Source organism: Trifolium pratense, linkage group LG4 (assembly GCF_020283565.1).
Source record: "Trifolium pratense cultivar HEN17-A07 linkage group LG4, ARS_RC_1.1, whole genome shotgun sequence".
Classification (NCBI taxonomy): Eukaryota; Viridiplantae; Streptophyta; class Magnoliopsida; order Fabales; family Fabaceae; genus Trifolium; species Trifolium pratense.
This window is the reverse complement of record NC_060062.1, coordinates 28,782,931-28,810,863: the sequence shown is the minus strand read 5'-3', so window position 1 is coordinate 28,810,863 and position 27,933 is coordinate 28,782,931. Positions and strand designations below refer to the sequence as shown.

The 27,933-nt window shown below is 32.0% G+C and overlaps 4 protein-coding genes across 7 annotated transcripts; 3 read left to right on the top strand and 1 right to left on the bottom strand.

Annotated features, from left to right (window-relative positions):
* Window positions 1–1,342: 1,342 nt before the first annotated feature.
* On the top strand, window positions 1,343–6,557 carry LOC123920208. The gene is made up of 8 exons (XM_045972407.1): window positions 1,343–1,836; window positions 3,088–3,235; window positions 3,384–3,534; window positions 3,701–3,826; window positions 3,934–4,014; window positions 5,058–5,250; window positions 5,335–5,605; window positions 5,983–6,557. Exons 1-8 carry the CDS (start codon window positions 1,633–1,635, stop codon window positions 6,252–6,254), a joined length of 1,446 nt encoding a protein of 481 aa, XP_045828363.1. The 5' UTR covers window positions 1,343–1,632; the 3' UTR covers window positions 6,255–6,557.
* An 809-nt stretch (window positions 6,558–7,366) lies between these two features.
* On the bottom strand, window positions 7,367–15,535 carry LOC123920207 (membrane protein of ER body-like protein). 4 transcript variants are annotated; one of them, XM_045972402.1, is made up of 9 exons: window positions 14,876–15,527; window positions 14,121–14,273; window positions 12,920–13,576; window positions 10,785–10,967; window positions 10,225–10,545; window positions 9,591–10,001; window positions 9,214–9,465; window positions 8,802–8,863; window positions 7,367–8,148 (listed from the first exon to the last, which is right to left on the bottom strand). In XM_045972402.1, exons 1-9 carry the CDS (start codon window positions 15,324–15,326, stop codon window positions 7,687–7,689), a joined length of 2,952 nt encoding a protein of 983 aa, XP_045828358.1. In that variant the 5' UTR covers window positions 15,327–15,527; the 3' UTR covers window positions 7,367–7,686. The 4 variants fall into 4 exon arrangements, with proteins under 4 accessions (XP_045828358.1, XP_045828359.1, XP_045828361.1 ...); XM_045972403.1 differs by having other exon boundaries at window positions 10,225–10,542; XM_045972405.1 differs by lacking the exon at window positions 14,121–14,273 and having other exon boundaries at window positions 14,876–15,535.
* A 6,082-nt stretch (window positions 15,536–21,617) lies between these two features.
* LOC123922420 (replication protein A 70 kDa DNA-binding subunit A-like) lies at window positions 21,618–24,735 on the top strand. Its single transcript, XM_045975138.1, has 10 exons — window positions 21,618–22,053; window positions 22,141–22,240; window positions 22,345–22,466; window positions 22,583–22,673; window positions 22,785–22,914; window positions 23,002–23,156; window positions 23,256–23,376; window positions 23,466–23,675; window positions 23,766–23,843; window positions 24,052–24,735. Exons 1-10 carry the CDS (start codon window positions 21,618–21,620, stop codon window positions 24,565–24,567), a joined length of 1,959 nt encoding a protein of 652 aa, XP_045831094.1. The 3' UTR covers window positions 24,568–24,735.
* A 335-nt stretch (window positions 24,736–25,070) lies between these two features.
* On the top strand, window positions 25,071–27,197 carry LOC123922419. Its single transcript, XM_045975137.1, has 4 exons — window positions 25,071–25,204; window positions 25,300–25,656; window positions 25,752–25,899; window positions 26,992–27,197. Exons 1-4 carry the CDS (start codon window positions 25,115–25,117, stop codon window positions 27,195–27,197), a joined length of 801 nt encoding a protein of 266 aa, XP_045831093.1. The 5' UTR covers window positions 25,071–25,114.
* Window positions 27,198–27,933: the final 736 nt, after the last annotated feature.

The following is a 27,933-nucleotide window of genomic DNA, read 5'->3' as shown; positions in this document are numbered from 1 at the left end:
TGGCCACGATGGCGTGTAATTTTGCCTCATCGTGGCCACGATGGATCTTATCGTGGTGCGATGGAAGATTTGATCAGGATTTTCTGCGTATTTTTCAAGTCATCATCGTGCCACGATGACAAGCCATCGTGTCACGATGGTAAATATTTTCAGCATATTTTCTTCAATTTTAACCGTCTTCTCATCACGCCACGATGAGACTCATTGTGGGTACGATAGTGCGCTAATATATTCCATTTTTGCTCTTTTTTGCTGCTTTTTCCACTTTTCTTGTTTCTGGTCCTTGTGTCTTCACTTTTCCTGATATTTGCTTGCTTTTGATTGTTTATTAATATAAAAACTACTCTAAACTACTACTAAAAATAGCATATAATTGACTGTCATCAGGTACTTATAAAAATGAGAAATTTTTATATATATCATCCGCTGCTTACGGACATTATAAAAGTAGAGTGTTTTTTTGGATGTCCGCCACGACGCTACCTAAATAGCGAACAAGGTAATTTATTAATTTCGTAGAACGCACGAAAAATAGAGTAGAATTACAAAAATAAAATTCGTCTTTGAATATTACACTATTATTTATACAAAACAAAATACCATACATGCTTAAAACCTATGAAGCCTTGATACGTGACACGATACCTATACGATACGACACCGATACGGTGATACGGAAAAATTTTCAAAATTCCCGATACGATACGTCCATGATACGTTATTTAAAAATTAAATTTAAAATTTAATATATAAATGCACAATATATAAACATAACTAAAATCGATAATGATAAAAAATAACATTCAAATTACTCAAAATAAGAAAACATGTGACAGTTACATATATTAAGTTAAGTACTACCCAAAAAGGGGGTGAGATGGGTAACTCAACTAGTTGAGGTAAGGGTTAAAGAGTTAGAAATCCAGAGTTCAAGTCATGACAAGGAGATAAACTAATAAAAACATAGTCGGCAACATCATAATCTAACATTCAATACTTAAGAGAAAATACGAATTGTATCAGTCTCCTCTTCTACGTTTCCATCATCAAAGAACATTAATTGTCCGATATTTTTTCAATCGATACACATATCAGAGAAGTATCCGACAAGTATTGGTTATATTTTATTTTAAAAAATAATATTAATTGTCGATACTTCTCCGATACGATACTTCTCCAATACGTGTATTAAAAAGTATCGATATCGAGTACGTATCAGACAAAATATTTTGCCATTTTTTGAGTATCGAGGTTTGACAACTTAAAACAAAATGAACATGAAACATGTGGGCCCAAGCCCATAAAAATAGTTTAGGATGACGTCAGCATGTTAATCAGGTTGGCAATGACATGACATAAACATTTTCAAAACATTTCATTCAATTCTCTTTCACTTCACACACACACACTTTCACATTTTTTGCATTTCATAATTTTCATTTAATTTTCATCTATCTATTTTCTTCTCTTTGATTTTCTCTTTTTCTTTTTAATTTTAATTTCAATTTTCATTTTCTCCCACCAAAAATTTGAAAAAACTAGATCGAAAATTTGAAATTTCTAGGGTTTTTATACGGCGAAATTCGAACGGTGGCTCCTTCGCCGTGTGTTGGGGAAGGAGTTATCCGAGAAATGGAAAGTGGTGGGAGGAAAATTAGTGTAAGTCCGAGAACTGGCCGTCGTGTGGTGGCGAAAAAGAAGCAGCTTCATGGTGGTTTCGGTGATGGGTTTATTAACAGTGTTAGGAAGCTTCAAAGACGTGAAATTTGTACCAAAAGTATTCGTGGTTTTAATATCACTGATGCTCAAGAACGATTCCGCAATATTCGTTTGCAGGTTCAATTTCTTCAACTCAATTTTCTCTCTTTTTTTGTTTTTCAATTTCATTTTCGGTTTTTTTTTAAGGATTTTTTTTTTGGGTTCTTAAGTTTCATATGCATGATGAAGTAACACATCAGTGGAATTTGAATTATGTTATTGTAATTGTTATTGTCATAACATGGAAAATTATGTTTTTTGTTTGTAATTTTTTGGTTAGGGTTTGATAATTTTGTGTGGAGAGTTCATATTTATGATACAGCTTTGTCGGTTTGCGGTAGAAGAAATTTGAATTATGAATTTTCTTGCTTGTAAAGGGTTTGTGTTTATATTGTATGGGTAAATTAGGGTAATTCTGTTGGTTTTTAGATTAATTGTATGTATATATGATGATGTTGTATATATGTTAAAGGACTAATCTGAATATGCTACATAAATGCTTATGCTTGGCCTGTAATAAATTGAGGTATCTGTGTGGGTGGCATTAATTATTGGGCCCTATCGGCAATTTAAATCACTGCTTGAGCATAAAACACTAGGAATTCCACATCATACATTGGGAATAGGAAGCTTGTTTAATGTGGATCTGTGATTGCTTAGGTGTTAATCAGTATTACTAACATTGGTCAAAGTTAATTGCGAATTTGATTGCAGTATCTAAGTTTTCTGGGTAACCCCTGTTGAGAGAATCTGAAGGAAAAAAGGGGGAGGGTGAGATATTCTGTTCCTGCAGTACAAATTTCGGGCAGATATGTTTTAGCTGGGAGAGGGGAATAGGATAAGGGTCCGTGATTGAAAAGGGGTAGAGAACAACAAATCGTATAATTAATGCACGAAAGAGGAAAAAATAGGATAAGGGTTCGTGATTGAATTACGGTACGGAAGAGGAAAAAATAGGATAAGGGTTCGTGATTGAAAAGGGGTAGAGGAAACGACAAATTATATAATTAATGTATGGAAGAGGAAAATTGTGGGCTGGGGTTTCCGTATTGATGGGAAGACGGAAAAAGTTTAAAAATATTCAATGGAAAAAATTAGTTTTGGAAAGAGGCATTTTGAATATATAACGCCCAACACTTCTGAGTTTAGCTGTCTCCGATGCAAGGCAACATCCACACCCATACAAATGATTCATTGGTTGTTGTTTTATTTTGTAACATATTTCTCATAGGTGTAATATGGCATTTGAACCGTGCTATTATTATGAGATGTGTTCTTTGCTTTACTGTGCCCATTTCCCCTACTTATGTCTGATGGATCTGTTTATAGGAAGAATATGATACATATGATCCAAAAGGTCCTGCTTCCGTTACATTGCCATTTTTGAGAAAAAGGTCAAAGATTATCGAAATTGTTGCGGCTCAGGACATTGTTTTTGCCCTTGCACAATCTGGTGTGTGTGCAGCGTTTAACCGAGGTATTACAAAACCCTGTTATCGTCATTTTATATTTCTTTTGTATTAGATTATTATGATGTTTTATGAGAATATTCTGTTCAATCCTATTCTTCTTGACATGAATATAGATACATGATATATGTTACATGTTTCCATTGCTTCCTGCAGAGACCAATGAAAGGATATGCTTCTTAAATGTCAGTCCCGATGAAGTTATAAGAAGTTTGTTTTATAATAAAAATAATGACTCGCTTATCACAGTTTCTGTCTATGCATCGGACAGTTACAGTTCTTTGAAATGCAGAAGCACCAGGATTGAGTAAGTATACCTTTATTCTCTTTCAGTCCTCCTACAGTTGTTTTCCATGCTCAACAAAACACACAGGACACATAATAAAATAAAAGCAGTAGAGAGCGACACTGCAACCGTTACCTGTCCAATTTTGTTCTGTTATGTTCTAATCTAAAATATCTCTATTTTCCAGATATATAAGGAGGGTTCAACCAGATGCTGGATTTGCTCTTTTTGAATCTGAGTCTTTGAAGTGGCCAGGTTTTGTAGAGTTTGATGATGTAAATGGAAAAGTACTGACATACTCTGCACAGGATAGGTAAATATTTTAGTGTTCTGATACTTTTGTATCTATATTAATTATATTATATACTTCAAAAATTCTTGTTTGTGATACACTGACACTTCTCTTTTTTTTCCCTCTAGCATATACAAGGTGTTTGACCTGAAAAACTATACATTGTTATACTCCGTTGCAGATAAAAATGTACAGGAGATTAAGATCAGGTAATTTCATTTATGTTTGTTAACTTTACTTTTCAACATACATGTCACTACCGTGTATTTGTGGTTGGAGAAAACTTAGGTAAAGTTCTATTGGTGCTGTTCAAACTGTTCTCCAATAAACTTATGACAAGTGGATTACTTATTCCATGTCAGACCCTTCATAAATTGATCTTCCATTAGTTTGTATCCTTCTATGTTAACGCTCTCTTTTTTTCCTTCTCCGTTAACCCACAACAACTCCACATAACCCAACTTTCATTGCACCGACTTCCTCCGGCAATAACAAATCGAAACTTTCAGAATTACAAAATAATCGATTGACTTTTCTGCATATATGTATATATATTGCCCCTTTCGAAACAGCCAACAAAGAGCATTTGAGGCTTTAATCTCTACTACCGGTATCAAATTACTTTCTCTGTTTTAACTATGCAAGAGTAAATCAAGTGGTTATGGTTTTGCTATTAAATTCTACAGATGTTCTTTCAATTTAAGAATCAAGTGGAACTGATGTTTTGAGCACTTTACTTACGTGTATGTGTTTGATTTCTACTAACCAACACACCGATAAGTTTTGACGGCCCCAATCAAATCTGAATTGAAAAAATCAGACACGTTGGTGAGTTTTGAGGGGTGAAAAGATGGTAATAATGGTTTTATTAATTGAAACAAATTGGGTGTAAAATCTGAATGCAATTTTGAGATACTAAGCGGTGACGGTGATTGTTTTTTGCATCAAAGAAAAGGTATAAGTTTATGACGGTGGCTCTTGGAGTAGAATTTGAAAAAGAGAAATTGGGTGAGGTTAACAGAGAAGAAAGAGTGCTTACAGGAGAGTAGTTTATCATGGGTCCGACCTGGATTAAATATTCCACTTGTCATATGTTTATTGGAGAACAGTCTGAACAGTACATAGAGAACAGTGTCTAAGTTTTCTCCTTTGTGGTTTATGGTAGGTAACAGCGCATGATGTTTTAATGCTTGATAGTTTTTTTTTATGTGGCCTCACAACTTTGCTCTTTTTTCATGATTTTTCTTATCAGTCCAGGGATCATGTTGTTGATTTATTCTAAAACAAGTAGCCACGTCCCACTAAAAATCCTCTCGATAGAAGATGGTACTGTCTTGAAGTCATTCAACCATCTTATTCATCGGAATAGTAAGGTGGATTTTATCGAACAGTTCAATGAAAAGCTTCTTGTCAAGCAAGAAAATGAGAACCTCCAAATCCTTGATGTAAGTACTTTTCTCATTTATATGTACATGGATTATAACTTAAATTTTTCTTCATCCATATATCTTACTTTTAATTACCTTTAGGTACGGACTTTTGAGCTTACAGAAGTTAGTAAAACAGAATTTATGACGCCATCTGCATTTATATTCTTATATGAGAACCAATTATTCCTGACGTTTCGAAATAGAACTGTGGCTGTGTGGAACTTCCGTGGAGAACTTGTAACTTCTTTTGAGGATCACCTTCTGTGGCATCCTGACTGCAATACAAACAACATATATATAACCAGTGACCAGGATCTCATCATATCATACTGCAAAGCTGATTCTGATGAGTCATTATCCGAAGGAAATGGTACTTACTTTCTTTTGTAACCCTCTGGATTGCTGCCCAATTTTTGTCTTGTTTCCTCTTCCTTTTTTATGTACTTTGGAATTTGTTTGTTAGATTCTATGAAAATATCTTAAGAGTATTTTAGTTTATCTCAGGATTAGTTTCTTACCTTATACTTATATTCTAAGATACTATAAGATATACGCGATATTTTCAATAATCGATCTATTGTTTCTGAGTTTAGCCAAGTGCTTCACATGTTGACCCGGCGAGCTAAAGTGTAAAAACAGGGTAGCAAATCATACATAATTTTTCGATGTGTTCTTGATCAATTTGTATCATTTGTTATAAAGGGGGGATGTATGAAATTGCTAACAATTTTTGCATTTTTAATGCAGCGGGTTCCATCAATGTCAGCAACATTTTAACTGGCAAGTGTCTTGCGAAGATAAGAGCAAGTAATAGCTTTCCCGTGTCAAAGGAATGCAACTGCGGCGACGATTGTTCAAGTGGTGGTGATTGTAATTCAAGGAAGCGAAAGCAGAGCTCCAGAATAAGGAGTACAGTTACAGAAGCCTTGGAAGACATTACTGCTCTTTTCTATGACGAAGATCGCAACGAGATCTATACAGGCAACAGGCATGGTCTTGTTCATGTCTGGTCTAACTAATGTATTGTTGAATATGTTCTGACCTTGTTGTGATTTCTTATTTTCTTGTCTCCTTGACTGTGGTGATAATCCTGTCCTCACCTGCTTATGAGGACTTTTAGAGGAACTGTAACCATTATGTGATCTTGTATCATATCGTTTTTTTCCTCGTCATTTGTATCTTAGGAATGTTTAGGCTGCGGATAGCAACAAATCTGTATTAAGCCACACTGTATGCTGGTAACTTACAATATGTATGTTTATGTTGTACAATATATATATAAAAATATGCGAGTATTGCTCGCAACTTGATTGTTTCTTTGACTTGCTACCTTTCCGTGGCATACAGTGAGTGATCTGTTTGTACTTTTACATGGATTGCCAGTGCAGCAGTGGCAAATGTGTGGGCTAAAGGAACAAAGTTAGTCTCTAATCGGTAGAGTGATAATAGCTTTTCGATGTGCCTACCACTGGTACTTCAATCCTCTTTTGCTTTCCATTTTATCCTAATTTTTTTTAATCCTAATTTGTTTTCAAAGTGTGATTTACTTTAGAGTGCATTATTAGTTTAGATCAAGATTTTAGTTTTTGCAAAAGGCATAATTGAAATAGTTATTTACCTCATGAGCTTTTTCTTGCCAACATTATGTGTTTTTTTTTAATTAATGGAAAGTTTCATAAAAGATTTTTTTAAAAAAACGTTTTAAGAAAATAATTATTAACAAGCATGCGCAAGTTATGTCACATGCTCTTTGATTAAAAAAAAAAACATACTCACATGGTCTTGCACATGGAGCATAACTTGGCTTGTGTATTTTTCTCTATTTAGTAAAATAAAATAGGTGGTTATGCTTTTCTACCTCAGATATTTGTACACTTTCTCTTTCCCTCCCCTATTACATGCTTCCCAAGTTCCCCTTCTATTCTTCTCACGAGGAGAGGTATATATATTGACCTGCAAAGGGGGAGGGTGTGGATAGAATCCTGACATTAATTTCTTTTTTTCAAATATTTACACAGGAGATGAAAAAACATTTTTTCACCATTTTCTGTCTAAAAGTTCAAAAACAAAACAGAACGAAAATAATGTGATATTTTTAATTATTTGTAAAATGTTAAAAAATTTCTCAAAGTAACCAAATCGTTTCTTTTCTTATTTATATTTTGACTAACAAGAATCCAATAAAACAAAACTTAAGATGAAATATCAAATGAAAAAGGTTGCTTGTTAGTTGTTACTACCACAAGTATTCCCTCCGATCTTACATATAAGAAGAAAAAAGTCAAATCTATTTGATTTAAATTTAGAGCAAATATATTTGACTTTTTGTTTATATTTAAGACGAGAGGAATACACTTTTCCTAACCAAGGTCCTCTAGGGACTTCCTTTGAAGATCCCTCTAACACTAAGAACCTCAAGCTCCTTCTGAAGTTCTTGTTCTCTCAACTATTTCAGTATGACATCCATGCTGTTTCCATATTTGTCTCTGATATAGGCATGGTAATAGCAAAACCAGACTCTGAGTGGCTGAACTTATCTATAAGATCCTTGATTAATTTTCCTGCTATGTAAGATATTCCTGAGGCTGCAAGTGCCATTGTGACATAGTATAACACAGTTTTGATGTAAGATTTTGGTGGTCTTGCTGTATAAACTTTCCCAATAGTAAGGAGAATGATGCATGCAACAGAAGTTGCTGCCACTATTGCAAGCTTAACTTCGTCATAGTAGTTCTTATTAATCAAGACACCGTAGATAATAAGAGGGACAGAACCAAATATTAGGAATGACAGAACAGCTATAACTGCATGAAACACAAAGTTCGATCTGCTTCCTAGTTGTTCTTGATACCGATCTTGAATATTTGTTTGCTGTTGTTGCCCTCTAGAGTGGTTATCTTTCAACTCTTTAAGCTGGAGAGAAGAAAATGAAATCAATCAAGGTAAATATTCCATTTTATTATTGAACATGATAATCATATTTGTTTTACTCAACATGATAATCATAAAACACATGAATTCTGCTATTAGAGGTTACATTGATACACTATGAAAAAAAATTGTTTGACTGAGCAATTTACTTTAGGATAAAGTAAGACATCTCAACCATTGATGAAAAAATCAATGTCTGATATTACATGAACATGTACATATATGAGAAATCATGAATTTACTAAAATTTCAATAGTTATTTTTTCATTAATGGTTAAGATTTCTTACTTTACTCTCTAAAGTGACGTGAGAGCTCGCTTTAGACAAGTAAAATCCGTTTAGAAAAATACAACTCATCATATAGGGTGATGATGTAGAGCCAATTAGGCTATGGACAAAACTTAGGTGCATTTCTTTAGGTGCTTTTTGTATGGTTCTTAACATTAAATTCACTTTTTGTGGATATAACAAACTTTGAGAAAATTATGGATTTGAGGAAATCATAGTTTGTTATGTTAAGAACCATACCAAAAGCACCTAAATTTTGTCCTTAGGCTATATTTTAATGCATGAAAATAATATGAAGAAAGAATGGGAAAGGGACATTATAACACAATTCATAATTATGAACTCACATTATGACCAAGGATGAAAAGTCCACCAATCAGATTTGCAAATCCCAATGCAATAATATTCACTGCAATGAACACAAGATCAGAGAATTAATTGGATGTCACTAACCAAATTTTAGCTTTTAAATTAGAAATCAAAATTGCAGATTTGCAATAATCCTCACAAGTACAGTCAAATACTAGTACTAGTAAGTAATTAAACAAATCATATAATAAACCTGGAGAAAAAGAGTATTATGGGAAAAAAGCTTCTTTAAGTATCATCAATGTTTGTGATAAAAAGCTTTGATTGATAAGCATGCCTAGTTGTGTACAAAATCAAATAAATTGGTTTCTTAATGTTGTGACTTCTAGCTAAAGATAGTGAAACAAATGCATTAACTGATCTACACTCAGAGAGAGAGAGAATACTTACATGGAGTAGCACCGGAACTAGCTGCAGATGAGACAATTCCTAGACTCGTGATTGACTCAACTAAACCACCATACACAATGCTTTTAACTATTTCCCATTTTTTTGGCTCACCAATTTCATCTCTTGGTTGTGCACCAATACCTACTTGAGTTTGTGAATCTGTCACAATAGCACCATCCACTGGAACATTATCTTCTGTCTGCAATGTTGTTGATTCATTTGCTTCTCTATCAACATCAACAATCACATCATCTACAAAGCAATAACAACTACAGTTATTACACAAAATGAGAAGAAAATCTGCAAGAGATGCAGGTAAGAAAGAATCTTTGTAAGTTGATAACTAACTGATAAAGATAATCATTTCATGCACGTACAGTTATTTTCTTTTCCAACATAATTATTTATCTTCTCATTGATCTCGTTTCTCGTTTTCTCAATCAGTGTACTATCCATTTTCGATGGAAACGTAGCATCTATTGGAGAACGTGTGCTGTCAAATGGTGATTGTGCTCCACCTTGCCTCAAAGAGGAATCATTATTCTTAACAAATTCAAGCGGCTTGTTCACATCATTCGGTGAATTCTCAACGATTAGAGACCCTACAGTTACACTTATAGGAACAAGTAATTCAGGTTTCTCTTGATAATGGTTCTGAATGGCGCCTTTTGTGGTTTCTCTAGAACTAACAAATGTTTCACTTGAAGTAGTAGTTACCGAGTTAACACTCTTGTACTCGGATACCATCCCATTAGAATAGTTCATTGAGGACGTAACTTCAACAGTATCTGCGAGTGATATAGTGAAGTCAGTACCGTCACATTGAACAAAATGAATCAATGGAATGAATAATAAAGGTTAATATAAAAATGTTATACATACTGAGACAATTATGCAGGTTTTATAATTCTAATGCTCAATTGAGTATCGGCATCATTTTGCTAGATTCGCTTCTTTTAAAGAACTTATATTAAAACAAAAGACGTTATTATCTTAAAATCTCATGCATACTTGTTTTAATTGTATCCACTGAAGTCTTATTTTTCTCTCCGTTGTCGGTCCTCGGTTTTCTGGTTAGTGACTGCTCTTTTTCTGAAAAATCTATGAAATCCTGCACAACACTCTGCACTCCATTTGAGGAAATTGTAGAATTCACCGATCCATGTCCGTGATTAACATCTGGCGTCCGTTTTGAATTCTTAATTGGAGCTGCATCAGCGAGTTGACCTTCTGGATGACTGATATCAGGGGAGGATGGTATAGTTGAAGTAATTGTTGATTGATGCAGGTCAGCAGGACCAGTTCGAGAAGGTTCGTGGAAAGTGTCACCTGCTATATAGAGAAAAACAGGCAACTAAATTAGAGATATAAATATTTCATTATAAATAAATTTAGTCTAAAGTAAAATTGACTTCAAGCTATAAAAATGTTTTAAGTGCATGTTTTTTTAATACTTATCAGTTAGCACATGGTTTAATTCAATAACTCAAGAAACTATAGACACAATTTGAAATGCATCATCATGCAAGTGAATTTACTGTAACAATAATGAAAAGAACAACAAAGAAAACCTTGCTTAGTGGCTGTTTTCCCTTTAGTTGAAGTAAATAAAGAGATGAACCAATTTTGATTGGAGCTTGAGCTTGGTATATTTGAAGAATTTTGCAAATTGCTTGCAGTTATACTTGAAGGATTTTGCGAACTTTCTTGCTTGCTGGCACCACCAAAATTACGGAACAGATTGAAACCTTTTCCTGTCGAAATTAAAGAGATTATTAGGCTCATATGCATATGTATAAGATAAGCACATAATCACCATAGATCAGTCAAGACACATCATAAGAAAACTTTTAGTATGTGCAGAACTAATTTATGCAAAAATGTTAAGATGATAATTGTTAGAGATATCAGACCATTCCTTAGCCTTCACCAGGAAGCACAGACACTAACGCCTGACAATATGGACTAACATGAACAATGAAAAACAAATCCTTTATATATTAAAACACAAAACATAAGCAAACAAGTTTAGCCGCCTAAACTTGCATTATCCCGCCTAAACATTTTAACTCTTCGGCTTCCATCACTTTTTTCCTATCTCTCTCACATTTACACCAATTAATTATTTTATTTGACTTCTCCTTCCCAATATTTTCACTACCTACTTCTACTATTTGTGAGTTTTATTTAACTAACACACAATGTGACTGATTTTTTTTTCTTCTTGCTTTGCTTTCAGAATTTTTATACTATTTTTAATAATTTTTTTTTTTATAAAAACTTCAAATGAAAATTTGATTTAAATGAAAATTTGATTTAAATAGTTTATCTTAAAATGTCATTTTAAATATTTCATCATTTTGTTACAAACTTTTTTGAATGACAAAATTTCAAAAAACACTAAAAATCATTTTCGTAACTTATTTTTCAGAGATATTTTTAAAAAATGTGATTTTTATTAGGCTTTATTATGTATTTGATCCCTTATGTTTATTTTAGGTTTTAATTTGATTTCTTACGTTTTAAAATTATAAATTTGGTCCCTTATGTTTCCACCATTTGCATTAGTTAGTCATTTCCATTAGTTTTTTTCACTAACACCGTTTCAACTATACACGTGTCCACGTGTTTGTCCACATATGCAAACTGTCTGCCACATGTAACAAAACTAACAAAAAAGACTAACTAATACAAACGGTGAAAACGTACGGGACCAAATTGATACTTTTTAAACGTAAGAGATCAAATTAAAACCTAAAATAAACGTAAAGGACCAAATGTGTAGCTAAGTTAGGACAGATCTAGGGTTAATTATATATTTGGTCCCTTATATTTATTTTAAGTTTCAATATGATCCCTTAAGTTTAAAAAGTTTCAATTTAGTCATTTTAGTCAAATTTCGGTTTAAATCGTTCATATAGCTAACAAATTTGCATGTGTGGACAACTTAGAAAGGTGTCACATAAAATTTTTAGACGTAATTAACTAAAAATAAAAAGGACAAACTTAAGTTGACATCAATAAGACCAAATTGAAACTTTTAAACATAGATGACCAACTTTTGAAACTTAAAATAAAGATAACGGACCAAATATGCAATTAAGTCAATATTAATTCAAAGGCTTAATTATTTATGATCTTTAACTTTTAAATTTTATTTTCATACATAAATTTTAAATTAAATTTCACTTATTCATAAATGTCCCGTGCGATGCACGGGTATATACAGACTAGTACCAATAATAGACTCTTTATAACATACTCTTTTCAGCACACAATTATTGAGTGAAATTGATGTGGGTTGGTCCCACTAATTTTGAGATGGGGTCTCACCAAATAGGGGAGTGGAACCTACATGAATTTCATTCATCAGAAGTGTCTTTCAGGTGTAATCTCTATTTGAGTATTGTATATGGCGTACATCCATATAAAAAAATTTAATAGGACATGTGCTGTAAAAATGTTCTTGTAGAAAACATGTCCAACACCTCAACAAGAAGATATGCTTGTGTTTTCATCGTCTTAAAATCATTATCAAATCTCTTTAAATGGGACATTTTTGCTTGAAATTTCTTTTTTAAGTCATCAAACCTTAGGTAGTTCACATTCCCTTTAGTCACTATTCCTCTAATCAAATAAAAATGAGCAAAACATAAAATCAAAGACCACATTATGTTTTGCATCATAGGAAAAATAAGTCTCTTACCACTAGGAATAAAGATGCTGAAGCATGATAAACATCTGAATACTTCAACTTCTTTGTCAGGATGATCATCATTATCATCATCATCATCAGCAGCAGCAGCAGCAGCAGCAGCAGCAGCAGGTGGCTCCAGAGTAGTAATTTCAGATATTACATTTGGATAATCACCTTGGTTGACTTCAGGTGTAGTAGTACTATTAGCCACATTATCGTCAACTACAAGGTCCAACCTATCGCGTTTGCCTTTCTTGTCTAATACATGAATGTTCCTTTTTCTTTTCTTGAGGATAACTCTTTTAGTAATGCATGATTTGCAATTAGGACAATACAAATCATGTGTCTCTTGTTTTGCAATTACTAGCTCAACATCAAACTCTTTCTCTTGTTGGTCAATTTCTTTTTTCGAGTCGCTTTCCTTTTTTGTTTCTTCACAGAAATTCACAGCCGGTGTAGTAACTTGTCTGTCAGATGAATCATGTGAAGCAGATTGTTCTGAACCTGAAGGAACTTTGTCAACGACGATGCTCATATGTTGGTTCTCGACTTTTCTGCTTAAACTATTTTGAATATCTGAATTTTCAACTTGTTCATCGAATTTACTCTTCTCATGTTTGGTAGCATCGCCATTTTGAACTCTGTTATGTCCGTTAACTTCATTGCCTGCAAACATGAAACAAATTTCAATTTCAGTTCCAATTTTTCACATAAGATTGTTCATGGACATAAAAATTTAGGATTACTTAATCATAGATATCCAAATTAAGTATCAAAGATATGGTTTGGTGACCTCACGATACATAGAACGCATCCATTCACACAAAGTCAAAATCCTTATGGATACAACTTATGACATATTATAAGTTGTTTTCAACTTATTTTCATAAACCCTTCAGGATAGTTTATGAAAACAGCTTATAGCTTATATAAAAATCGTTCAACTTTATTTTATGTCTTGTTATAGAAACGACTTATGGATAAGCAATTATATGATAAGTGCTTTTGCTATAAGCGCTTAATTAAGTTGTTTATCTAACAGGGCCTAAATTTTTTAAGGCAACTAAGAAAAATTAACTGTCATAATATCATCGAACAAATTTAGCAATAGAAGTAACTTCAGAATCCATCTCATTGAAAGGCTGTTCAACTATGCCGGTCAGAACTGCAATTGTGTGCTTCATAAATCTTTGCATCTACTACTACTGACCTTTAGTTTCCCAAACAAAACAAGGTCCATGTTGAATCAAAGTATTGATATTCATCGGCATTTCACGGTACCCCTTAAGATTCCAAATTGGCACAGTCGAAGAACTGTCAAATCGCTTGGTCGACCATGTGCAATGGTGACATTTCCAAACTCCTTCATCCATAAAAAGTGATGAAATATGTACCAAAAATCAGAGAAGAGAAACTAATTTCCATAATTTTTATTAACCAAGAAAATTTCATGTCTAATTTAGATGTCAAAAGCAGAAAATCTGTAATTTATTTTTGGGTTTTTTCCAGTTAATTTACTTATCTTAAAAATAATTTTCACTCATAACACCATTATGGATCTAGTAATGTCTTTAACCACACATATAAAATAGTGTCACAAACAATTAACACTAAACTTGATAACTTAAACCAAGACGTTTGGATGCTTTAGTGGTTAATGAGAGAGATGAATTGTTCGGGAGAACCCGAGTTTGATTCCCAGTGAAAACAATTTTTGGCCAAATTTTACTTATCTCGCGACTGGGGCCCCTTTCCCGTAGGAATCAGAGGCTTAACACCAGAAAAAAACTTGAGAACTTAATTAAATTTGAAGTATTGTATGAGAGTGATACAACAAGCACATAAAAACTGTGATTTAATATAATCATAAATATTAAAATATAAAAAAAGTATTATCTTTTGTTAATCCTCTAAATTAGGATACTATAAACATAGTACATAAAAAACAGGAGTTGTAGGGTGTACCTTGTTGTTTGTCAAAGTAAACATTGTACTTGTTCTGCAATATATCAGAAGATTCATAACAAAGAGTAGCATCAGTTATTTTGACTTCTTCTCCATTTGTTGCTTCTTGTTCTACAAATTCAGCTACTAGTCCAAGTCCAACAGGTACACAATCTTCTTCTTTATCATCACCAAAATCACTATTACATTCACCAACATTTCTTTTCTCTTCAACTTCTTCCTCTTTCTGTAAAGAAGATTCATCTGGGTCGGTGACAATTGTTGAAGTTCTTCCATTGCTATGATGCCTACTATCACCATTGCTCATGCTATCAGAAGAAGAAGTAGAAGAGGATGTGACAACAACATCTGTAACGAGGTTGTTGTCCTTTCTTTTCAAAGCAAAATCATCCACTTCTTCATCATTGTTATCATGCACAATCATGACTTGATGTTGGTTTTCTTGCTCCATGGCTCCACAAGGACAAGGACAAAGACAAAACAAGTATGAAAAGATTGGGTTATTATGGGATGGATAAGTATAGACAATGTTGGGTGGAAATTTTAATGTTGTTTGCTGTTTTGGTTTTGAAGATTTTGCATTTAATGTAGCTTAGCCAGCTTAGCCACACCTCACCTACTACTATATGGAAAAATGAATTTGTGTGATATGGGGCACATACTTTTTTTTAGAACAAACACATGGGTTTTATAATTACAAGATCTGAAAATGATTTTTTATTTAATTTTAAAAAAATGCTAAAAATCATTTTTTTTTAAATAAAAAAACTCGGTGTCCGACCCAAAAATCAGCTAAAAGATACTTCTTCCGGACATAATTATAAGAAAAAAAACACTTTTTAGATTCATTGAAAAAATAGTGTATTCAGTCTATATTATTGACGAGATACATTACTTTTTCAATGAACCTAAAAAGTGATTTTTTCTTATAATTATGTTCGGATGAAGTATGGTTTAAATCTACTTGGTAAGGAACCTAATATTATTTTTTTGGTTACAAAAGAGAAAAACAAAAGGAAAATAATATGATTTAAACCTACTTGGTAAGAAACTTAATATAATAATATTTTATCGTAAAATATGTAGTTAACTTTTAAAATGTTTATTTGTCAAAAAAAAACTTTTAAAATGTTTAAAAAGATCTCTTTCAATATAAAATATCCTCTTTTTTTTTTTTTTTTTGTCAAGTAGCCTAGTGGCTAAAAAATTCATCTTAAATGTGAATTAGTACGAGTGTCTAGATTTGAACCCGAGCTCTTGCACATATAGTGCGATATCCCTACCAACTGAGTTAAACTCACGAGTACCTCTTCTATTCTCCTTATCAAGTGCTAGTATGCTTTTTTTTTTTAATAAACCATTGATTTAATCTTAAATTATCATATCACTTCAATTTAATACACCAGCTATATAGGGTTATAACTTATAAGGATGATTGGTAACTGTAGTGGATAAAATAACAAGAGTAGACTGATACGAAGATCAGGTGTATGTTTGTCTTTCGTCCCTCCATAGTACTGTAAAAACTAACAATATTAAATTGTTAAAAAAATTAATAATACTAATTACTAACTACTAATATGATTCTATGTCAAAAAAAAAAAACTACTAATATGATTCGTTTAACAAAAAAAAACTATATAAATACAATAAATAGTTTTTAAAAAATATTATATAAATAAATTAGTTTAATCTGATGTGTTATTATTAATATATTAGCGAATAAGTTGACGAAATTTTATATATTTTAAATATTATATCGAAAGATTTCACATATTTTAGAATATACTTATTATTTTATATATATATATAATTTAAAGAATAAGTCGGGAAAGTGATATTTTAAAAACTAAATTGATTTTTTTATTAAATTTTTTTATTGAAAACATTTTCTTTTTTTGGAAAACGGAAATACAAAGTAATGAATGCACTTTTTTCTAAATAATAGAGAGTGTTTTGGTTTCAATTCTGGAGCGGCCAAAATTGATTCTAGACGTGTAGAATTGATTATGGTTTGTTTGTTTTCTCAAAAGCATTCTACTTTAAGCTAGAAATCAAAGCTTCTGATTCTATAATTGATTTTTACACTTAAATACTTTGCTTAACTCACTTATGTATGAATATGTTCAAACATAAATCAATTCTATCAAACTCAATTATATCAAAATTAACTCTGTCAAACTCAATTCTGTCAAAATTAATTTTGTCCAGAACCAACCACATACTTGGTCACGTGGGTAAGATAACACTACTGGACCTGGATTTGGTGCAGTCGACACCTGTGACTGCACCTGCAGTCAGTAAGATCAAGACCGTTCGATCAAGATCCGACGATCAGTATTAAAAAATCAGAGTTTTGATATTTTAACTGCATTTAAATGTGAACTGTTTGATGTTAATCAGACGACTCTAATGCACGGACTGTATCAAAACGAATGCATTGAATCCATTTCCACTACTACTAGTAACCTTTATGTGTTGCAGGAATCTAACCGAAAGCTTAACCATGATTGCATCATATACTAGTCACCTAAACTTTTTATTACAAAGGCAAAAAAAGATAGAATTACTAAATTATTATCTCCTACGTCCTAAATCTTTAGTCTTTTTAGTTTTTTAATTTTATCTCAAAACTTTAGTCTTTTAAAGAAACTAATGTACATTTAGTGATACTTTATCATTTATATCCTTACAAAAGTTAACATTAATTAAATATATTTTCTCTTGCAAAACTCCAAAAAAACTAAAGTTTTGGAACGGAATGAGTAGTAGTTTTTTTTTTTTACTCAAATTACTAAATTAGTTTTTTTTTTTTACAGACAGAATACTAAATTAGTTATAAGGGATAATACATGTATGAATATTTTGCATGACAATGCATTAGAACAAATACAACCCTTATGAGTGGGTTTAGCATGACTAAGCACATAAAATGTGTCTTCCTGAGATATAAATTGAATTTCTACCATTTGTTTAAAGAATTTAAATTTTTTAATTGGTTGTAATTATTTAACATTCAAATTAATTTATTTATTGTTTGGAAAAATAAACATGCATGTATTAGTGAGTGAGCAAGATACAATGAACATGTTATCAATCGTTAGATGGTTTAGTACGTGGTGATTGACGTTGAACTTGGTAGGGAGGATCACAATTCGATCTCCCGCAACTGCGATCAGGAGGGGACTGAAACCACTTGATGCCAGAACTGATCCCCGAACCAGGTTAAACTGGTGGTGAGAAAAAAAAAACAAAAAAAAAATACAATGAACAAGTTAGAAAATTAGAAATATCTTATAATATCTGTTAAAAGGGGAGGGATCAAATTACACCAGTGTAACATTTGAGTAATGTTACACCGCTCAATAATGATTTAACGAATTCAAATTTTACAAAATCCACCGTTGGATTGAAAGCTTATATCATATAGATCATATATGTTGAATTTTACAAAAATCTAAAATCGTATATTTATGTATATTGATTAGCAAATCATCTTGATGAGTAAACCATGACTCAACATCAATATTGTATATATAAATATGTGACTAATATAGATCGAATCCTCTAATTAATTGATACAATAAATTTTTATATTCTAATAAAAAATTAATAGAGATACCATTCTCTAACATTTTATAATTTTAGAGATATATATTTGTCAATAGATAAAAAATTAGATACTTTTACGATGTTTACCATTTCTATCACCAATTTAACTATCATAAGGCTTCGTTAAAATACTCCAATTCAAACATAATGTGGTGGAAGTGTGAAAGCTGGAAGAAGTGTGTGAAAGTAAGTATAAAAAAGAATAATTCAAAAAAGGAATAATTCAAAAATTGTAAAGCTTAACAAGAAAATAAAACAAAATGATGTGAGGATGGAGTGGGATTCACGTTCTAAGTCTATCATACTTTTAAAATATAAAAATGTTCAAGCCACCTAGACAGCTGTGAATTTGAACTTTTTTTAATTTAAATAATTTTTTCTATTATCATTTTGATTAACGACGTGTCACATACAGTCAGACCTAATTCTCGTTGGTGCTGCAAATTTGAGTTTATTGTATTTTAAAATAAATAAATAAATTTTGAGTTTATTCTAATTTTCATAGATTTGAGATTATTCCTTCATGTATTGACTTTTGATAATTAATGAAATGCATTAAGTTTGTTTAGTTAAAAAAAAATTAAATAAATAAATAAATGAACTAACAATAAATAGATTTAAGTAATAAAAATTTTGAATCTCTTAAACACATAATAAAAAAGTTTAATTTATGCCTCCTAGAGAGAGAATTTAGGTAGGAAAGATAAAACTCATTTAATGTATCTCACAAGTAAATTTCCTGACGATTGAATATTAGTCATCGCTAATGATGATATATAAAAATTTAATATTTATATCTTGGTGTAAAAAATGTAAATAGCAAAAATTAGTACACCTCACTCTCTCATTAAACGAACATTAGTCAAAATCAGAGCCAAATTTAAGATAAGACGAAGAGGGTGACTGCTTTAAATCTCAAAAAGTCTAAAATTGAAGCTTCAAAATAAAATTAATTTTTTTTATTAAGCCCAAAAATAAAATATACAAAAATTCTTATTTTTCATTGTCGTTCTTACTCTATCTCAACATATTCCTATTTCATATCAAGCATAAACATCAAAGTTAGTAAAAAAAAAAAACATCAAAGTTAAAATTATAAAAAAATTATTTAAGAATGTCATCAATATCATAAAAAAGGGTTAAATGATTTAACAATTTTATGTCTTAAGAAAGATAGAATGAATTTGCTGGTATAAGAAGATACATATACGGTATTTTTTTTTTGGTCAGGTAGCCTAGTGGCTTGAAATTCCACCTTTAAAGATGGATAAGTGGAGTGTCCAGGGTTCGAACCCTGGCTCCTGCATATAAAATGCTGATGTCCCAACCAATTGAGCTAAGCTCATGGGGACACATATACGGTATTTTTATCTGCTACATCTTAGAAGAATTTTTTTTTGAGATTAACAATATTTTCTACAACTTACACAAAATATAAGAATTAAAAGACTCTATATTTGGGATTAAAATTTAGATTTCAAAATATTATTTCTCTATTTTTAGAAGACATGAGAAAAGTCAAGTCAAGCACATATATAAATATCTTTATGAAATTGTTATATGGATTAAATTTTGGTGAATGTGAAGTGGCGGATAATGTGGTTCGCCTACCAAGATAAATGCAAGATATAATATAAATGATCTCTGCACTTCATTACACACGTGATATGTGTGTCCTTGTTTGGAAAGAAAACTACGGTTTTGTTGGCTTTGAAATGGGTGGTGAGAAAAGGGCATTAGGCTTTTTTTTTTTTTTTTTAGATTATAAAAAGGGCATTAGGCTTTGTCATATAGTATAGTTTATACATACATCATACTTAACTTTCACTTACAACAAGTAGATGAAAGCTCTATTCAAAACATTATATGATGACTAAGAAAGTCTATCTTTAAACCTAATTAATTACTTAAAATGTGATGTGATGGTTATGAGGAAAAAATAATTTTGTAAATGATACTATGACCATATATATTATATTTAATATGATGTGCAGCCTAAACGGATCCTGTGTTTACATTATATTAAAATAATTAACGATTTGGTTGAAAGAGAAAAATATATTTTATGTGTCATACAGATTCTTCTATAGAGATTGGTCATCGCTAATGGGAGATAAAAATTTCGTATCAATATTATTATAACCCAAACAAAAAAATAACAAACAATTGAAGACAACAATCCAAAATATGTTAAGCTAGTCAATGTACTACAATATTCCGAATGTTTGTGAACAATTCAAAAATACACTTGGTTGAGATTCTTTGTGAACGATTCCTTGCACTTGTGCTTCAAATTTCAATAACTAAAAACAAAATAAAAATGAAAGTTAATGTAATCTGAACTCTATATATTTGAATCTTTAAAACTACACAAATGAGCAACACAAAATAGCAAAAAAAGACAAGTGTCAATCTCTAAGCCCCTCCACATAGGATTTTAGGTTTCATTAAATTCCAAAATTCTTACCTCAATTAGGCAATGTTTTCAAATTGGGAGTTGGAGGGAAAAATTTGTGAATGAATGATTAACGGGCCTTAAAATCCAGCGCAAATGCAAGGCCCATGTTTGTTAAGCCCAAAACGCACGGAAAAAAAAATCGAGTGCAGAAGAAAGCTTTGATTAGTCGTTTTCTTTCTCTGCGATGTTTTCCTCTTCTGGCAAACAACTGAGCATTCTTTTACCCAAAAACAAATTAAAATCCCAAATTTATGCAACCTTCTTCACGGGTTTGAAATTCAAATTCAAAGTCTTCCACCTCATTCAAACATAAACCGAATCTGGCTTTCAATATTTTCTTCTTTACGTATACCCTTTCTCCAATGTTGAAAATTGCTATATCGGTGCTTCATCAAAAACCCGAATACAGATTTCTACACTTAGCTCTGAGGAAAGCAAATTTTCCCTCCACGCATAACCCTAAGGTAATTTCGGATTCCAAATCTCCCGCCTTCATTATTATTGGTTTTATAATTTTTTATTGTTTTTAGGGTTTCTGTGTTCTTGCTATTTATACTGTTGTTAGTTCATTCAGACATTTGCACCGCAGCCAACATATTTGCCTGCCTCTTGCCTTTCTGTCTTTTTAATCAAAAAAATTTATAGATCAAAATTTTCAACTTATTTTACAATATGGCTTTGACTGTTGATAATCGTAACATGTTTTCAAACATTGATGAGATCAATTCTGATAGATCAACTTGGAATTTGAAAGCAAAGATCATAAGACTTTGGCAAGTGAGTGATTTTAATCGACCTAATGTTCCTTTTTCTGTTGAAATGGTGTTGATGGATTCAGATGGTGCTAAGATTCATGCGACTATCAAAAAAACTCTTATTTACAAGTTTAAACATGATTTAATTGAGGGAAAAGTGTATTCTTTTGAAAATCTTGGTGTGGCTTCCAATAATGGAGGTTATAGGACCACACATCATCCATACAAACTGAACTTCCAGTTTGGCTCCTTTGTTCAAAGGTTGTCAAATTGTGATATTGTGAAATCTCCATTTACCTTTGTTCCAATTGCTGAAGTTGTAGGTGGTTTATATGACACTGATTTCTTAGTTGGTGAGTTTTATTATATTTTTTTATTTGTATTATTTAAAGTGTTTATCTATTTGCTAACATAAATTTATTTTATGAACTTTATGTCAGATGTAATTGGTTTCTTAACTGAGATTGGTCAGGAACGTGAAATAACTAATCAAAATGGTAGCACAACAAAGCTGAATGTCATTTCCTTGGAAGCTGATGGGTATGTTATTACCTTTGTGTTGACTTTCATTAAGTGTTTCAATTTCTTAATTTCAACTATTGGTAGTTATACTATTTATACAATTTTGGATTTTATTACTTTAGGCATAAGCTTCAGTGTACACTTTTTGGTCCATATGTTGATGAACTGAATACCTTTGTTGGAGCTGGTGATCTAAACAATGCTGTGGTTATTGTTCAGCTTGCAAAAGCGAAGACCTTCCAAGGTTGTTATTTTCCAATGACTTTGTTTATTGTCATACCTTTTATAATGAACACTGTTTTCTAAACATGTATATGTTGTTTCATTTTAAATCTGAAGTTATTGATTGGCAATTTGTAGACAAGATACACATACAGAATTGCATGAATTGTTCTGTTTTGCTATTTAACCCAAATTGTGAAGAAAGTCAGTCCTTTAGGGCAAGGTGCGTGTTAAACGAATTAACCTTAGTTTTTTTTATATTATGTTACTTTAATAATCTCATTTGTATCTAAACATATGTAGTGACTTCAGTTAACTTTCATGTGTTTATTAGTCAAAGCGGTTCCGACGAGAATCCTTCTCCATTGACCTTTACTCAACTCAGTAACGAGCCAACTGTGACCCCACTTGATGAGTTTCTGTACAATACTCCCAAGGCAACATTGCAAGATCTCAAGGATGCTACAAAAGTAAGCATTTAAACTACTTCATATGTTATGATGTTTTTTATCAATATGCAAAAACTTTTTATTGAACTACTGCTTATTGGTTTATAGGAATCATCACATGTTGTATCTGCTACTGTGAAGAGGATTTTAAATCCTGATAGTTATTGGTATACATCGTGTTTTTGCAGTAAAGGTGTTATACCAGATTCAAGGTTATGGTTTTGTGAAAAGTGTAATAGGCATGTTCCAAAGGTTGTTCCTAGGTAATTATATATGAAAATTGCTAATTTCACATGTGGTTGATTTAGGGTTCATGTATTTTGTAGTTATGTTCTATTATTAACTATTTGATTATGCTTCAGGTTTTGTGTCAAACTCAGAGTCATGGATCATACTGATTCAGCCACTTTAGTTGTGTTTGACAAAGAAGCAAGTGGGATATTTAATATGTCTTGTGCCGATATGCTTCAACTTGGCGATGCTGTATGCTTCTTTGTTAATTTGTTTTTTTTATTACTCAAATATCATTTGACTTGGAAATATAAATTACTAATATCAATTTTTTATTATAGGATAATGATGGTGAGGGGATTGTGCCACCTCGGATTGATGACTCATTGGTTAATCAAACTTGGCTTTTTAAGGTTGAAACTAAACCTTCTCAAAATCCAAGGTTTGAGCAATCTTTTCGTGTTAGGAAGATTTGTACCGATGATGGTATCATTAAGCAGTTTAAGGACAAGTGGGATAGTGAGGATGCTGTACGTACTAAAAAAAGAAATGTATGCCTTTATCTTATTACCCTATTTATTAATATTCTGACATTTATTGTCTATTATGTTTTATAACGCCTATCACCTTGACTTTTGTAGGAGGGTGGTTCTTTGAGTACTCTGCTTGATAAAGGGAAAGATGTTTATGTTGGTGGCACCTCAAATGTACTTTCTCAGGTAACAATATAAATTTATTTATTTATTTCTAATTAGGCGGTATGGTATCAATCATTAACAAGGTTTGACTTCATATTTTAGGATTTTAGAGTTCTATATAAATGACTTTGTTCCACTGTTTAAGCTTAATGACATATAAAAGTTATGTTTTATGTTGATAACATATAGTTTGGTTAGTTGGATGCCTTATGTTATTGATGTTGTTTAGGAATGTCAAAACTTTAGTGGGGATTCTGAAAAGGGAAAGGGTCTGATTGTCGATGGAACACCCGTTGAAGTCTCACAAGATTTGATGCTGAAATTTTCAGAATCTGTTGTTAATCTTGACGATGATTCTGTTAATACTTCTTTTTCTGTTAAGTCAATGACATATGGAAATAAGCAATTGACATATGTTGCTGCTGTTAACCCAACGACCTCTGCATTGGCTGTGAAGCCAAATACCTCTGTTATTGATGTGAATGAGATGACCTCTGTTGATGCTGTGAAGGCAACTACCTCTGTTGTGTTTACTCAACAATCTGCTTCTGCTGTCAATCCACTGAACTCTGCTTCCGGTGAGGATGTGAGCGTGAAATCTTCAGCCTCTGGCAGGCCATGTGGACAGCGCAAGAAATCCTTTGCAAAGAGAGTGTCCCCTCAACATGAAGATCAAGATGTTGAAGATGACAATGCTCCTATCAAGTTATTGAAGAGGGCTGTGAAGATTGAGAAGATCCCCTAAGCTGAAGGTGTTAGAATTACTCTTATGTTAGTATTATTATTAATATTATGATTAGGTTGAAATAACTTTATATGTTGTAGTTTGTCCCAGTGGCAGTGGGCTTAAATACTGTTGTTTTGTGGCCCAGTGGCAGTGGGCCTTTAAGTAGGGCAAATGTTAAAGTTTCAGCTTGGCTCATTATCTGTAGTCTTTTAATTAGGTACTTTATTTAGGGTTGATGACTTTTGTAATCAGGTCCAGTGGCAGTGGTCCTTTACTATTTTCAATTTATATTATTATGTCAGTTTCCGTATATCCCTTTATGTTATTGCTTCAATTAGTTATTCCAAAATTATTGCATTGTCAAAGTGTTTGGTGGCATATTAATTATCTGATGAGTCAAATGTTTATTTTCCCAACATCCTGCATTAAATAAGCTGCACCAACCTTCAACCGCTCATTATGTCATGAGACTAACACATAGATCTATATATGAGGCAGATTGAAGTTCCATATCTACTGCACTGTTTTGTGTTTTTTAGTTCTACACTGCCTTTTGCAAGCATACATGGCTACAGGTGCTCATGAAGATATCAATACAATTATGGCTAGCAGGTTACAAAAGTGTATATTTACTACAATCCATGTCAAAGATGTTGTAAGTCTTAATTTTTCTTAGTTTTTGTCTTTTGTTTGTTTTTTTGATCATAGTTGCAGTCAATTTATCAGTACTTTCATCCTTTATTATTGCAGCCATTTGGTGAGATTGATCCTGTGTTTGCTCATAAGTACTTTGATGAGTTGGGTCGAGTTTGGAAAGTTTATGCAGGGAATGACTTACATTTCCTGCATTGGAATCAATCTCTTCAACAACCTCTAATAACAGACGGCTGGACAAAGCTACGCGAACACTTTAATTTGCAGTTCCAATATCATGAAATTAACTTTGTTTATTATGGTGATAGTATGTTTTACATGTTGCTTCCTTCGACAGAATCATGCCCACCTGATGAATTCCCTTCATTTCACTCCCTATCTACTAAAGTCCCTGAACCATTAAGATTTGAGATTGTTTTAAAAGAGAACTCAAATGGATTCAGAGAAGAATTAGTTAAGTATTTTAGTGTTATTAACTCATTTGATTACTATTACTTTTTCATATTTGTTATCAACATTTTCCTAACTCTGTCAACTATACTATGCAGATCTTCGACAAGTGGTTGGGCGACTATATAACATCTTTTCATCATTATTTAGTGCTTGAAGGTCCCGTCGAAGAATCTCCTTTGGCTGAAATTATTCAAACACCGGGTCGGAATGGAGTCCGGAAATTGGAGTATCAACCTAAAAAATGTTTTCTAATTGAAACATATACAAGAAAAACCTTTATACTCATTTGTACATTATCATTTGTCAAAAGATCAAGAAAAAATTCTTAACAAACCAAATCTCAACCCTTCAATATATTTTCATCGCATAACTTATATTTATTGAATTCACGACATCGTGCTATATGACTTATTTGTGACAAAGACAAAGTAAACATAACATATGGTTTCTTAAGGCGACATGCGCGCAACCATTGCATGGAAATAGATAAAACTAACTTATAGTGGCAAATAACATGTTTGCGGATCGCTCCATTAAGCCAACCCGTTATGACTATACATAGGATTTTAGGTTGCATATTTAGAATTGCATGACTTATTTTTAAATTTTTATATATTTAACCCAATTTGTGACGAAAGTCAGACCTTTAGTGCAAGGTGTGTGATCGAATAATTAATTTTTTTATATTTTAAAATTTTCATTTTAATAATTTCATTTTAGCTATCAAGTACTTCAATATATTTTTCTAAGGCATTGCACAACAGATTTTAAGCTTCTTTACGTGACTAAATTTTGACCTCAATTAGGCAGTATGGTGGTACTTTACGACATTATCCATCCGGAACTTAAACTTATTGGTCATTGTTAAATGTGATTGATTTTTCTATCCACTTTTGTTGACAGGTTTAAAACATAAAGAAGTGGATATAGATAAAACCAACTTATAGCGGCAAATAAAAAGTATGCATATCGCTCCATTAAGCCAACCCATTATGACTATACATAGAATTTTAGGTGGCATATTCATAATTACATGACTTTTTTTTTTTTATATTTAACACGAATTGTGAGGAAAGTCATACCTTTAGACCAAGGTGTTTGATCAAATAATTAAATCAATATATTTTTTAAATTTTATTTTAATCATCTCATTGTAAAACTACATAAAAACAATTTATTTTTAGAACCAGTCCTAAAATCCTATTTGGAACTAGGTTATATACTAACCATCAACAGAGGTTCGGTCTTATTCAAAAAATGACAGATGACAAACTCTAAGGCAATCCACATAGGATTTTAAGCTTCATTGTGTGACTTAATTTTGACCTCAATTAGGCAATATGGTGGTACTTTACAACATTAACCACGGTTGGCAACTTGCAGACAATCGTCATATACATAACATTTCTTCATTATTATCTTCATCGCGTAAGCATCTCAAGGTTGCAGTCTTATCTATCCATCCTGAAGTGAAACTGAATGCTCATTGTTATATGTTATTGATTTTTCGTTCCAATTTTGTTGACAAGTTTGAGACATAAAGAAAGGGATATAGATCAAACCAACTTATAGCACCAAATAACAAGTATGCAGATCGCTCCATTAAGCCAACCCATTATGACTATACATAGGATCACTGTCTTCATTATACATATACATAACATTTCTTCATTACTATCCGGGTTTTAAACCTATTGATCACTGTTATATATGTGAGATTTTTTTGCCCATTTTTATTGACCGATGTAAAACATAAAGAATATAAATAACATATTTTTGGAATCAAATTATGTTTCAGTCTTATTAAAAATACGTCATCTGTCAATCTGTAAGGCAATCCACATAGCAATTCAACGTTCAAACTTATTACTCACTGTTATATGGGAGTCATTTATTTTAGAGAAGTTTGTTGAAAAAAAATGAGTATATATTTCGATCCATTAAGCCAACCCATACAAACACTATATCTAAATAAATATTTCTAATTGCAACCCAAATAAAACATAGAAAAATACAAAGACTTTTGATATAATATTTGTCTGGGGGGTGTAAGTATCGATCGAATAGAACCATTGAGCAATGGATCTCTTTGAAGCCTAAAATGGGACTTAAGATCCACAACCCATTTGTATTGTCCTCATTCACATACACCAAAGTCATCGGTTTTGACTTTGTGTGAGACAAACAAACAAAACCCTATCCATTCATCTTATCCTTACCATGAGGACCACTCGATTTCCTCAACTCTCCTTCAAAGTCAAGACTCAGTAACGATTT